At 43.4% G+C, this 14,769-nt stretch overlaps 1 protein-coding gene across 1 annotated transcript in view; it reads right to left on the reverse strand.

The window, feature by feature from the left end:
- The window catches only part of LOC122557104 (sodium/hydrogen exchanger 2-like), a 159,592-nt gene extending 156,106 nt beyond the window's left edge, over positions 1-3,486 (reverse strand). Inside the window, exon 1 of the mRNA XM_043704423.1 lies at positions 2,465-3,486. Coding sequence (XP_043560358.1) covers positions 2,465-2,759 — 295 coding nt within the window. The 5' untranslated portion in view covers positions 2,760-3,486. The remainder of the gene's footprint in view (positions 1-2,464) is intronic.
- Positions 3,487-14,769: the final 11,283 nt, after the last annotated feature.

Genomic DNA, 14,769 nt, shown 5'->3' on the forward strand with positions numbered 1-14,769 from the left:
AACTTGCGGATGTGACGAAAGGCAGACCAAAACCAAAGGGATTAAAAATTAATCTGGGGAAAAATGTCATCGCACAAACAATTGCATGAGTGTGCCCTGTACAGTCTCAGCAGGCCATTGCTAAAAAGGAAGGTAAGGCAAGATCAAAACATATGGCAGAACAGTGGGGGCTTTCAATTAGAAAACAAGCATGTATATTTACGTAGCATCCTTAATGTAAAAAAAAGACTCCCAAGTTGCTTCACAGAATCATTACAAAACAAAAAATGTCACAGAGCGATCTAAGGGGATAATGGTTCAGAACCTGTATAACAGCGATGACTTAAAGGAAGAAAATGAGGTAGAGAAATAGAGAAGGGCAGAGAGGATTTATTAGAACTTGAGATCCAAGGAACTGAGGATGCAGCCACCAATGGATAAGTTAAATCAGGTATGCAGGCAGAGGCCAGATTTACATAAGCATAGGTTTAGATTAGATTCCTTACAGTGTGGAAACAGGCCATTTGGCCCAACAAGTCCACACCGACCCTGTGAAGAGTAACTCACTCAGACCCATTTCCCTCTGACACTAGCACTATGGGAAATTTAGCATGGCCAATTCATCTAACCTTTACAGTGCTTTTGGACAATGGGAGGAAACCACAGCACCTGGAGGAAACCCACACAGACACAGGGAGAATGCGCAAGCTCCATACAGACGGTCGCCAGAGGCTGGATTTGAACCCGGTCCCGGTACTGTGAGGCAATAGTGCTAACCATTGAGTCACCATGCCACCCCTTTCTTTTGTGGATGACAACAGAAATTCTTGGAGAACTGTGGAGCTAGAGGAGATTACAAACATATTAATAGAGACAGAGTCAGTCGAGTCGCCAGAGCTAACATAATGGAGGGGAAACCTCGAAAGGCCTACATCTCATCTTTGTTTCAGCCTCTGGCCACAATAATAGGCTCCATGCAATCTGAAGCTAGCTTGCAATTATAATATTCTGCAAAACTAAAGGGAACAATTGGATATTTCTGGGGGGAGGGGAGAAAAAGTGATTAGAATTTTCTCATCATGGCAGGAAGGAGGTCTCCCTTCAGAACACAATCCAGGAACTTCACTGCCAAATGATTGCTAGAATTTATATAGTGTTCATTTGTCTGCTCCCAAATAGAGATTTATCTGATCACTAAATGTGTTTACTTTTGGTCAGTGGTTATTCAGACAACTGCAAGTAGCAGGTTTAACTAAATGAATGGAATTCTTGGTATCAGTTATCGTCAAACATTTTCGATGAGTTGAACTACAAAATCCCAACAAGCCATCCAGGTTAGGTAATATTGATAAACTGTACTGATCGTTCACTTGTTCAGTTCTATACAAGTTACCATTTAACACATGGAAGTGGATAAATAATTGAAAACCAAGTGCTGCTTGGGGAAAGGATAACTAGATTGAGAATAACAGGACAACTCTTCCTGATGGCCAGTACGGGCAGTATGGGCTGAAAAGCCTATCCCTGTGCTGGCTGATACTATCATTAATGTAGAACTGTGTGTGTGTGTCTGTCTGTCAGACTGCCATCCTTTTAACATCCAAACTCAGCAAGAATGGAACTGGCCTTGTCCAATTTAAGTGAGTCGCGGATCCCTTAATTGTTGCTATTTGGAGGGCAGTCTCTCCAAATCCAGATACATTGGAAACCTCTCTTTTGTTTTGATAGTTGCCTTTCTAGCTAGCGGCCCTTCCCCTCCCCACCCCCCCAACCACAACTCTCAGCCCTCCACAAACCCCAAGACTAACTTTGGACGGGCAGCTAGCCAAATGAAAACAGTCAGATACCTACATTGCAGAAATCATGCCTTCTCATTGGGACAAAATTTAAATGCAAGCCAAGTTAGCTAGCAAAAGAAGTGTGATAGCCGAGCAACAGTGGAGATCAGCCTGGTGACCCCACCGTGCCCTCGTTTTGCATCCCACTCTCTGTAAAAAGAGAGAACTGGAATCTGCTGTGTATTTCTGCCCGGCAGTGTAAATAAATCTAGTTCCTAGTGCGCGAATTCCGGATTCATGAGACAGTGCATTCTCTCTGTAGAAGACATTAAACAAGAGCTAACTGATTCGTTGGGATTATGACAAAGGCACAAAGCTTTAAACTCGTTGGGAGCGTCAACACACGACATTTCTACATAAACACCAATGCTGGAGTGCTAATGGGACACAGCTCGGGATTTAAAACAGGACAACGAGAGAGCTTTGCTCAGACTGAACTGGACCAACATGAACATGTGGATGTATTCACAAAGTAAAGGGGAAGGCTGTGAGGAACAGACAGCCGCGCTATAATCACCCACTGGACCACACCAGTGAAGCCGGACACAGAGACTGATAGGTCTGACTGCTTAGAATAAGGAATTTCTAAAACATGAGGCATTCGACCGGGCGATTCCCCCCCCCCACCCCCCAGCCTAGATTCTCACCTATCTTTGCCAGCGATGCTAACATGATCCATAGTGTAATTTCAAACGGGACCTGGACGTGATGATAGTCCAGGGAGAAGACCTTCAGCCTGTCTGTGCTGGCACTCTGATTCCCCACCGCCTCCGGCTGAATGGCTTTGCTCTCCGGCTGGTTGGAGGTGACCGAGCTCCAGCGATGGCTGTGGTTGCTGGTCCGCTCGGCTGCTTTCGGGTCCGAGATAGTTTCAGCAAAGAAGGAGCCCGGTGAAAAAAGTTCCAGCAGCAGGATGCCGACCCAGACACTGCAACGGGACATGGTGAGCGGAGCTCTGTGTAGTCTGCGCTCACTCCAGCACCGCACCCTGTCAGACTGGTCTCGATGCACAGACTAGATCTGCCTTAAAGCTGAAGTGTCTCTTGTGTTTTTTTTCTCTCTCTTTCGAAAGATGCTTTGATTGCAGATTATTTTCTCCGCTCGGTTGTCTTAAAGGTCTTAGCTTTTTTTTTCAATTGTTGTTGCTGTTACTCGTCTTCCTTCATAAGCCGCACTGAAGTGTAGGCAGTGGGGAATGATAGACTATTCGACCATGGGGTGGCTCTCACAGCCAACACCCTGTGTCCGCTCTGCAAGTTTACCACCAAAGAAGATCAGCAGATACACGGGAACATCACTATCCGCACGTCCTCCTGCAAACCACTTACCATCCCGACCTGGAAATATCATGGAGTTCCTTCAGTCAAAATCCGGGAAATCCCCTCCCTAACAGCATCGTAGCTGTTCCCTCACCCTCAAAGTCTGCCACAGCTCAAGAAGGCAGCTCATCTCCTTTACCTACTCTGGAGCAGTTAGAGGAGGGCATTAAAGGCTGCTCAGGAACAGTCACATATATTCATATTTTCCAAAAGAATGGATTTACAAAATGCCAATGTAATGGACCGAGCCTGATCTTTACCCTTCCCCAACCAGAAATAGTGAGTACCAGCCTGGCCAACATCCGGCTAACTAGTCAAACTAAGGAATCCCAACCAGATTGAAGTCAATCAAGTCAGACAGAAAATAATTCCACTGCTTGGAGCTATATCCAATCCAAAATAAAATGATTTGTAGTTGTGGAAGTTTGCACAAACTCCCTGTGTCTGTGTGGGTTTCCTTCGGGTGCTCCGGCTTCCTCCCACAGCCTCAAGTTGTGTAAGGTGGATTGGCCATGCTAAATTGCCCATAGTGTTCAGGGATATGTAGGTTAGGTGTGTTAGCCATGGGAAATGCTGGGTTACAGGGATAGAGTAGGTGAATGGGTCTGAGTGGCATGCTCTTTGGAGAGTTGCTGTGGACTTGTTGGGCCAAATAATCTGACTCCATACTGTGGGGATTCTATTCTAAATCAATCATCTCACTGCACCAGAGCTCCTCTGGGTAGTGTCCAAGGCCCAACCATCTTCAGCTGCTTCACCAATGACCTTCCCTCTGTCACAAGGTCAGAACAGGGAATCTTTGCTGCTGACTCCACAATGCTCAGTACCATTCAAAACTCCCCAGATATTGAAGCAGTAAATAGCTGTATGTCATCCAAACCTGCTGCAATTACGCTTGGTCCAAAAGTGTCAAACAACATTTGTACTACTCAAGCACCAGGCAATGATTATCTCCAGTAAGAAAATATCTATCACCATAATTAATTACCATAGTTGAAATCTCTACTATTAATAATTCTGTATTGCCATTTGTCAGAAGTAGAACAGAAACCAGCCATATAAATAATATCATTAGGACACAGGTTACAAATTGGGTGATGAGTAACTCATCTCATGATTCTCCAAAGCCTATCCATCAACCACAAGAGGCAAGTCAGGAGTGTGATGGAATATTCCCCACTTGCCTGGATGGGTGCAGCTCTAACAAGACTCAAGAAGCTTGACACTGTCCAGGGCAAAAAAAGCATGCTTTATGGATGGTAATCCATCCATATCATGAAAAATGCACATCCTCCAGCTGTCCATTTTGCAGTAGTGTGCATCATTTACAAGAAACACTGCAGCAATTCGTCAAGCCTTTTTCAACGGCACCTTCTAACTACATAACCTCCATGAGCAGCAATGACCAGGGCAGCTGATACACAGGGACAGCAATGCCTGCAAGTTCCCCTCCAAGCCTCACACTGTCCTGGGTTGGAACTCTATCACTGTACCTTCACTTTTACTGTGACAAAATCCTGAACTTTCTAACTTCACTGTGCGTGTATTCACACCATATGGACTGCTGTGGTTGAAGAAGACAGCTTTAGATTAGATTAGATTACATTACAGCGTGGAAACAGGCCCTTCGGCCCAACAAGTCCACACCGACCCGCCGAAGCGCAACCCACCCATACCCCTACATTTACCCCTTACCTAACACTACGGGCAATTTTAACATGGCCAATTCACCAGACCTGCACATCTTTGGACTGTGGGAGGAAACCGGAGCACCCGGAGGAAACCCACGCAGACACGGGGAGAACGTGCAAACTCCACACAGTCAGTCGCCTGAGGCGGGAATTGAACCCGGGTCTCAGGCGCTGTGAGGCAGCAGTGCTAACCACTGTGCCACCGTGCCGCCCATGCGGCTTAGCACACACTTTGTTCCTGGGTAACCAGCTAACAGTCTGTTCTGAGTGGTGTCTTTTGTTGAAGTGTTTTCATGATGTCTGATTGCAGTATGTGCACACCTTATGGCAGAAGTCACATGACAACAGTAGACAAGGAAGAACATTTGACATCCTGCATTTAAACTGAACATCACCTCTTTATAAAGAGAAACAGAATAAATTGCATGCATGAACATGTTCATTTTAAGTTACACAGGTTATCCGACACAGTATATAAAGGACTGTTTTCATGCATCAGCAGTTTGTTATTCTCATCAATCATCATAATTCTTCCCATCAGTGAAAAAACTGCATTGACATGTACCTCTAGTTTGTTAAAAAAATCTCTTGCTATTTTGTGATTATGTTATTGTACAAAGAAAAATTGCCAGGTGTGTTTCATATCATCATTAATTTAGGGAGAATGTGTCCATGTTACTGATAATTGTGTCTGCAGGAAGTGTCTTTGGTTACAAATCCTATCAGATCGAATGGAATGGTTGGAGAGGCAGTTAGAGGCAATGAGGAATTTACAAGAGCAAGGGGATGTGATAGATGGCAGTTAAAGGAAGGGAGAAAAGTCACAGATATGGTCAGGTAGGTGGGTTAACTCCTCGAAAGGTAGGAGAGGGAGGCAGGTAGTGCAGGAGTCTCTGTGGCTATCCCCATCTCAAACATGTATGCTGTTTTGGAGAATGTAGGGGGTAATAGATTCTCAGGAGGATGTCGCACAAACAGCCAAGTTTCTGGTACCAAGACTGGTTCTAGTGTAACGAGGCATACGTCAGGTTCCAAGTAATCAATTGTGATGGGGACTCTCTAGTCAGAGGCACAGACAGACATTTTTGTGGCTGGCAGCAAGAAATCAGAATGGTGTATTGCCTCCCTGGTGCCAGGATCAAGGATATCTCAGAGAGAGTGCAGAACATTCTCAAAGGGGAGTGGGACCAGCAGGAGGTCATTGTACATATTGGAACCAAAGACATAGGAAGAGAAAAGGATGAGATTCCTAAGGAAGAAAATAGAGACTTAGGCAGGAATTTAAAAAGGAGGCCCTTAAGGGTAGTAATGTCTGGATTACTCCCAGTGCTATGAGCTAGTGAGGGTAGGGATAGCAGGAAAGAGCAGTTGGATGCATGGCTGAGGAGCTAGTGCAGAGGAGAAGGGTTCAGATTTTTGGATAATTGGAATCTTCTCTGGGGTAGAAGTGACCTGTATAAGAAGGACAGATTGCACCTGAATTGGAAGGGGACTAATATGCTGGCGGGGAGATTTGTTAGAGCTGTTTGGGAGGATTTAAACTAGTAAGGTGGGGTGGGAGGGATGGAAATAGTGAGGAAAGAGATCAATCTGAGACTGGTAGAGTTGGGAAAAGGAGTGTGTCAAACAATCAGGGCAGGCAAGGACAAAGCAGAGAATAGGGTAGGTCTGATAAATTAAACTGCATTTACTTCAATGCAATAAGCCAAACAGGTAAGGCAGATGAACTCAGGGCAAGGTTAGGAACATGGGACTGGGATATCATAGGAATTACAGAGACATGGCTCAGGGATGGATAGGGCTGGCAGCTTAATGTTCCAGGATACAAATACTATAGGAAGGATAGAAAGGGGGTCAAGAGAGGACCAGGAATGGGTTTTTAATAAGGGATAGCATTACAGCTGCCCTGAGGGAGGATATTCCTGGAAATACATCCAGGGAAGTTATTTGGGTGGAAATGAGAAATAAAAAGGGATGATCACCTTATTGGACCCCCTAATAGTCAGAGGGAAATTGAGAAACAAATTTGTAAGGAGATCTCAGTTATCTATAAGAATAATAGATTGGTTATGGTAAGGGATTTTAACTTTACAAACATAGACTGGGACTGTCATAGTGTTAAGGGTTTAGATGGAGAGGAATCTGTTCAGAGTGTACAAGAAAATCTTCTCATTCAGTGTGTGGATGTACCTACTGGAGAAAGTGCAAAACTTGACCTACTCTTGGGAAATAAGGTAGGGCAGGTCAGTGGGGGAGCACTTTGGGTCCAGCAACCATAATTCTATTTGTTTTAAAATAGTGATGGAAAAGGATAGACCAGATCTAATTTGGTCTATCATTTTGATGGTATTAGGCAAGAACTTTCAAAAGCTGATTGGGGGCAGATGCTTGCAGGTAAAGGGACGGCTGGAAAATGGGAAGCCTTCAGAAATGAGATAACGAGAGCTCAGAGACAGTCTATTCCTATTATGGTGAAAGGGAAGGCCAGTAGGTGTAGAGAATTCTGGTTGATTAAAGAAAATGAGGATTTAGAAAAAGAAGGAAGCATATGTCAGGTATAAACAGGAGAGATTGAGTGAATCCTCAGAAGAGTATAAAGACGGTAAAAGTAGACTTAAGAGGGGCATCAGGAGGGCAAAAAGGGGACATGAGATAGCTTTGGAAAATAGGCTTAGGGAGAATCCAAAGGGAATCTATAAATACATTAAGAACAAAAGGGTAACGAGGATGAGAATAGGGCCCGTCAAAGATCATCAAGGCAGCCTATGTGTGGAACCGCAGGAGATGGAGGAGATATTAACCGAATATTTTGCATCAGTGTTTACTGTGGAGAAGGACATGGAAAATGTAGAATGTCAGGAAATAGATGATGGCATTTTGCAAAATGTCCATATTACAGAAGAGGAAGTGCTGGATGTCATGAAATGCAGAAAAGTGAATAAATCCCCAGGACCTGATCAGGTGTACTCTAGAACTCTGTGGGAAACTAGGGAAGGTGATTGCTGGGCCCCTTGTTGAGATATTTGTATTATCGATAGTCCCTGGTGAGGTGCCGGAAGACTGGAGGTTGGCTAACATGGTGCCACTTTTTAAGAAGGGTGGTAAGGACAAGCCAGGGAACTATAGACCGGTGAGCCTGACCTCGGTGGTGGGCAAGTTGGCAAGGAGGAAATCCTGAGGGACTGGATGTACATGCATTTGGAAAGGCAAGGACTGATTAGGGATAGTCAAAATGGCTTTGTGTGTGGGAAATCATGTCTCACAGACTGGATTGAGTTTTTTGAAGAAGTAACGAAGAGGATTGATGAGGGCAGAGCTGTGGGTGTGATCCATATGGACTGCAGTAAGACGTTTCCCATGGGAAACTGGTCAGCAAGGTTAGATCACATGGAATACAGGGAGAACTAGCCATTTGGATATAGAACTGGCTCGAAGGTACAAGACAGAGGGTGGTGATGGAGGATTGTTTTTCAGACTGGAGGCCTGTGACCAGTGGTGTGCCACTAGGATCAGTGCTGGATCCACTGCTTTTTGGCATTTATATAAATGATTTGGATATGAACATAGGTGGTATAGTTAGTATGTTTGCAGATGATATAAAAATTGGAGGTATGGTAGACAGTGAAGAAGGTTACCTCAGATTACAACGGGATCGTAATCAGATGGGACAATGGGCTGAGAAGTAGTAGATGAAGTTTAATTTTGATAAATGTGCAATGCTGTACTTTGGAAAGGTAAATCAGAGCAGGACATACACACTGAATGGTAAGGTCCTGGGGAGTGTTGCTGAACAAATAGACCTTGGAATGCAGGTTCATAGTTCCTTGAAAGTAAAGTCGCAGGTAGATAGGATAGTGAAGAAGGAGTTTGGTATGCTTTCTTTATTGGTCAGAGCGCTGTGTATAGGAGTTGGGAGGTCATGTTGCAGCTGTACAGAACATTGGTTAGGCCACTTTTGGAATATTGTGTGCAATTCTGGTCTCCTTCCTATCGGAAGGATGTTATGAATCTTGAAAAGATTCAGAAAAGATTGACAAGGATGTTGCCAGGGTTGGAAGATTTGAGCTATATGGAGCAGTTGAATAGGCTGGGACTGTTTTCCCTGGAGCATTGGAGGCTGAGGGGTGACCTTATAAAGATTTATAAAATCATGAGGGACATGGATTGGATAAGTAGACAAGGTATTTTCCCTGGGGTGGGGGAGTCCAGAACTAGAGGGCATACATTTAGGGTGAGAGTGAAAAGACATAAAAGAGACCCAAGGGGCAACTTTTTCACACAGAGGTTGGTACGAGTATGGAATGAGCTACCAGAGGAAGTGGTGGAGGCTGGTACAATTACAGCATTTAAAAGGCATTTGAATGGATATATGAATAGGAAGGGTTTAGAGGGATATGGGCCAAGTGCTTGGAAATGGGACGAGATTAGGTTAGAACATCTGGTCAGCATGGATGAGTTGGACTGAAGTGTCTGTTTCCATGCTGTACATCTTTGTGACTCTATTTCTACTGAAGCTAAGGAAGAATAGATAAAGTCATTTTCTCTACTCAATGTTTTAGGTAAACCACTTCTATGTTCTCTTTTAGTTTATTTCAGTTACTTGTAGCAGTTTTTCACAACACTGAATATTACTGTACCATTTTTTCAGTCATTTGAGCTTTTTTATTCACAACTCTTCTACATGCAATCTCAGCTTCACTTCTGACACCATACTCTGTGCTCAGCAGCGAGCAGCCTTGACGGAATGATGTCTTTATTAAAGTTGCTCCAAGATGGCTGCCCACGGTATGAGTGCTTCATGGAAGAGGTCATATGTCTATGGCAGATCAATAAGGACATTTTTACCTGATTGCATTTTAATCCAAATAACCTTCTCAAGCACAGCAGGGATGTGCAGCATGTAAAGCCTACATCACATGTCTGATTAATGGTGTGCAATTTATATGTATTAATATTTTGTTTAACGCTTGTATTTCAAACTAGTGCCATATGAGTGTTGGTCTACTTTGGAGAAGGGGTTTAAAGATTAATGAGGGGCACTTGACCCAATACGTTACCTCCCATTTCTCTCTCTCTGCTGTCAGACATCCTGAGTTTTTCCAGCAATTACTATTTTTGTCTCTGATTTACAGTATCCGCAGTTCTTTCAGTTTTTAAACATTAATTAGGTCAGTGTTTTCAAAACCATGATTTTAAAGCCATTATTATCAAAGAAAGCAGGTGACTGTGAGAATCTATCCTAGAAAAGGTAGATTGTTCAAAGGAGTTAAGAAAATAAATTATGTCCATGAAAGAAAATGGCTTGTGAAATTTCCAAGGTATGAGTGTTTGGTTAGAACTCTGCAGATTATTTAAAGCTGAGACGATTTAATCTCTCACTTGTGTGAGTCTTCACAGAAAAACTGTTTCACATCTACAGGACAGGAACTGAGAACAAGAAATGAAATCAAACCTTCACATTGGACAGGGAAGGAAAATTTCCCTCTTTAAAAAAAATTCACTTGTGGGACATAGCCAGTGCGGCTGTGTACTTACACCACATGTTCTGCATCCCCTCTAGAAAGTGGTGGTGAGCTGCTTTCTTGAACCACTGCAGTCCATGTGCTGTAGGTAGACCCACAGCACTGTGAGGGAGGGAATTCCTGGATTTTGATCAGTGACACTGAAGATATGGTAATGTATGTCAGGATGGTGAGTAACTTGGGACAAAAACCTGCAGGTGGTGATGTTCCCATGTACCTACTGCCTTTGTCCTCTAAATGGAAGCCATTTTGGGTTTAAAGGATGAGGGCTTATGCCCAAAATGTTGATTCTCCTGCTCCTCGGATGCTGCCTGACCTGCTGTACTTTTCCAACATCACACTCTCGATGCTGATCTCCAGTATCTGCAGTCCTCACTTTCTCCTATTTTGAAATATGCTGTCTCAGGATTTTTGGTGAATTTCTGCATAGCTTCATACAGCACAGAAACAGACTGTTTGTCCCAACTCATCTATGGCAACTGGATTTCCTAATTGAACTAGTTCCATTTGTCTGCAGATAGTATGCACTGCTGCTTCACAGCAGCAGTAGTGGAGTAGGTGGAAGTTTGTAGATGTGGTACTAGTCAAACAGGCTGCTATGTTTTGGATGCTGTGTTGAGTTCTTGAATGTTGTTGGAACTGAAGCCCTCCAGGCAAGTGGGGACTATCCCTTCACACTCTTGACTTGCGCATTGTAAATAGCTGAAAGCCTTTGAGAGTCAGGAGGTGAGTTACTCTCTGCAGTATCTGTAGTCTCTGACCTGCTATTGCAGCCATTGTATTTATATGGTGAGTCCAGCTCAATATCTGGTTAATGATAAGTCTCAGGATGTTGATAGTGGTGGATTAAATGATAGTAATGCCAATGAATTACTGTAAAGTGATGATGTTGGGGAGTAGATGGGATTTTATTTTTCCCTGTGTTTTGAAATCTTTAAAACATGTTATACTTGGATACAGTGTTTGTTTGGTGTAATCTGTTTGTATTTCTTTCACGTAGATAGCACCTGTTTAATGCTCAAACTAAATTTGTAGCCTGGTTTTAGTGAAAGACTTCCACTTTAGAAAAAAAATGATTAAACCATATTTCATTCTGCGATCTGACTTGACCAGCAGAAACATTCCTGATGAAGGGCTTTTGCCCAAAACGTCGATTCTCCTGCTCCTTGGATGCTGCCTGACCTGCTCTGCTTTTCCAGCACCACACTCTCAACTCTAATCTCTAGCATCTGCAGTCCTCACTTTCGCCTCGCAGAAACATTAGCTGGATCATTACGGAGGAAAGAATGAAAAGTAAAAACAAACTGAGCACAAACCAGTAATTAATCCTAATTATTCACTTGTCTTTCAAAGACTAAATTTGCATTTCAGTGTGGATTCAAGACTAAATTTATGCTGGTTAACTATTCTGAAAATATTGTCAACTGTTGATTTTTAAAGCTTCTTCTTGAGATGTATTACTGGTACATGCAGCATTTAGTCACTGCCTCTGTTATCCCTTGAGAAAGTAGTGCTGAACTACCTTCTTGGATGGTTGCAGAACATGTGGTGTAAGTACACTTATGGTGACTCAGTTGTTTGTGATCAGTTGTTGGAGCTATACTGATTGTACTATTGATTATTTGATGTGACACGTTATTATTGTTCACAAGTTGCAATTTGCAAAGTGCTAAGCAACCATTTAAACCCTGGAAGTAGTGTTTTGGTGCTCTGTCCAATCTCACACTGAACATACATGAGATAAAGATTATTCAGTCTGGATTTTAAGATACTTGAAGTATCACTGCATGGAATTTGAAGAAACAAAAAAAAAAATGGGTTTGCAAACCTTCGCAGACCTGTCCTCCTCTGAAGCATTTGGTGCAGTAAACATTGGAGGAAACAGTGGAGCTGGAAATGTATTTCCCAAACTCACTGTCTTTGGCGAGAGCTCAGCTAGAGAGTTTAATACAATAAGTAAATGCTACAGTATGTAGAATAACCATCTGTCATACGAAGACATACAAGAAAGTCATCGCTGGCACACTTCCCATCTCTTCTCATTTCCCCATGGAAACTAGTAAGAGACTGTTAACCAATGAAGCTCTTGCATAAGGGAACCATGGAATTGCTCAGCATGAACTGGGATAATGGATAACAACAACATGGAATTAACATTGGAAGTGTAACCCATTCAGTCCTATAAGCCTGTTCAGCTATTCAATTAAACCATGGTTGATCTAAGTTTTAATCTTCCCACACAGTAACCTCAGCCGGTTACTGTGAAGAATTCATCTTATCAACCTCTCCCTTCATCTGAAGAGTGGGGATCCTCAGGTTAAACCACCATTAGTTATCTCTCTACTGACAATAGACAATAGGTGCAGGAGTAGGCCATTCTGCCCTTCAAGCCTGCACAAGCATTCAATATGATCATGGCTGATCATCCTTAATCAGTATCCTGTTCCTGCCTTATCTCCATAACCCTTGATTCCACTATCGTTGAGAGCTCCATCCAACTCTTTCTTAAATGAATCCAGAGACTGGGCCTCCACTGCCCTCTGGGGCAGAACATTCCACACAGCCACCACTCTCTGGGTAAAGAAGTTTCTCCTCATTGCTGTCCTAAATGGTCTACCCCGTATTTTTAAGCTGTGTCCTCTGGTTCGGCACTCACCCATCAGTGGAAAGTTTCCTCCTGCCTCCAGAGTGTCCAATAATCTTATATGTCTCAATCAGATCCCCTCTCAGTCTTCTAAACTCAAGGATATACAAGTCCAGTCGCTCCAGTCTATCAGCGTAAGGTAGTCCCGCCATTCCAGGAATTGACCTCGTGAACCTACGCTGCACTCCCTCAATAGCCAGAATGTCTTTTCTCAAATTTGGAGACCAGAACTGCACACAGTACTCCAGGTGTGGTCTCACCAGGGCCCTGTACAGCTGCAGAAGAACCTCTTTGCTTCTATACTCAATCCCTCTTGTTATGAAGGCCAGCATGCTATTAGCCTTCTTCACTACCTGCTGTACCTGCATGCTTACCTTCATTGACTGGTGGACAAGAACACCCAGATCTCTCTGTACTGCTCCTTTACCTAAATTGATTCCATTTAGGTAGTAATCTGCCTTCCTGTTCTTGCCACCAAAGTGGATAACCATACATTTATCCACATTAAACTGCATCTGCCATGCATCTGACCACTCACCTCACCTGTTCAGATCACCTGTAATCTCCTAACATCCCCCTCACATTTCACCATGCTACCCAGTTTAGTATCATCAGCAAATTTGCTAATGTTATTACTAATACCATCTTCTATATCATTAATATATATTGTAAAAAGCTGCGGTCCCAGCACTGATCCCTGCGGTACCCCACTGGTCACTGCCTGCCATTCTGAAATGGAGCCGTTTATCACTACTCTTTGTTTCCTGTCAGCCAACCAACTTTCAATCCAAGTTAGTACTTTGCCCCCAATACCATGCGCCCTAATTTTGCTCACTGAAGGAGCAGTTCTATGGTCCATTAGTATTATGGCATCTTTACTTTTAGTTTTACGTATGTCTTAAATCCACCTACCTAAACTAATTCCTTAATACCATTCCCTAACTAAAAAATATCATGTTCAGCTTGAAGTTTTTAAATAACCCCACCTTAGCAGCTTTTAAGGAGTAGGTTCCCCATTTTCACTGAGGAGAAAGTGAGGTCTGCAGATGCTGGTGATCAGAGCTGGAAATGTGTTGCTGGAAAAGTGCTTATGCCCGAAACGTCGATTCTCCTGTTCCCTGGATGCTGCCTGACCTGCTGCGCTTTTCCAGCAACACATTTCCAGCTCCCCATTTTCACTATCAATTGTTCAGAGAAATGCTTCCAGACATCATCCAGAATAGCCCTGCTGTAATTTTAAGGTGATCTCCCAGTGTTCTGGAGTCCTCATTAATGTATAGAAAAGAACATAAGATATGAAATGAAGTCGTGCGCATTCCAACCTAAGTGCATACCAATGTTAGGAACAAATGGTTCGCTCATCAAATACTGACCTGTTAAATGCTGGCATCGAGTCAATTAAAGTAACCTTCAGGCCACCAGAAGTGTATAACCATGTGACATGGCCATTGCTGTGTGTACTCTCAACATATTAATGCTATTCTTCTGCATGGCCCCAGTGCTGCACTCTTACCTTGCAATCAGAAGGTTATATTTTCAGGTTTTGGTATCTTGGTACCGTATCTCAAAACTGATGTCCCAGTGTCATAGTTGGGGAGTGGAACACACACAGTGGTGCTATCTATTTGATCAGGAGAAAGTGAGGGCTGGAGAATGGTTCGCTCCCCCCTCCCATTTATTTCCCCCAGCCCCACCCTCTCGCATTTATCCCCCCATCCCCTTCCCATTTGTCACCCCAGGCCCATCCCGTCCCATTTATTCCCCCCAGCCCCATGC

Source organism: Chiloscyllium plagiosum, chromosome 15, assembly GCF_004010195.1.
Source record: "Chiloscyllium plagiosum isolate BGI_BamShark_2017 chromosome 15, ASM401019v2, whole genome shotgun sequence".
Lineage (NCBI taxonomy): Eukaryota > Metazoa > Chordata > Chondrichthyes > Orectolobiformes > Hemiscylliidae > Chiloscyllium > Chiloscyllium plagiosum.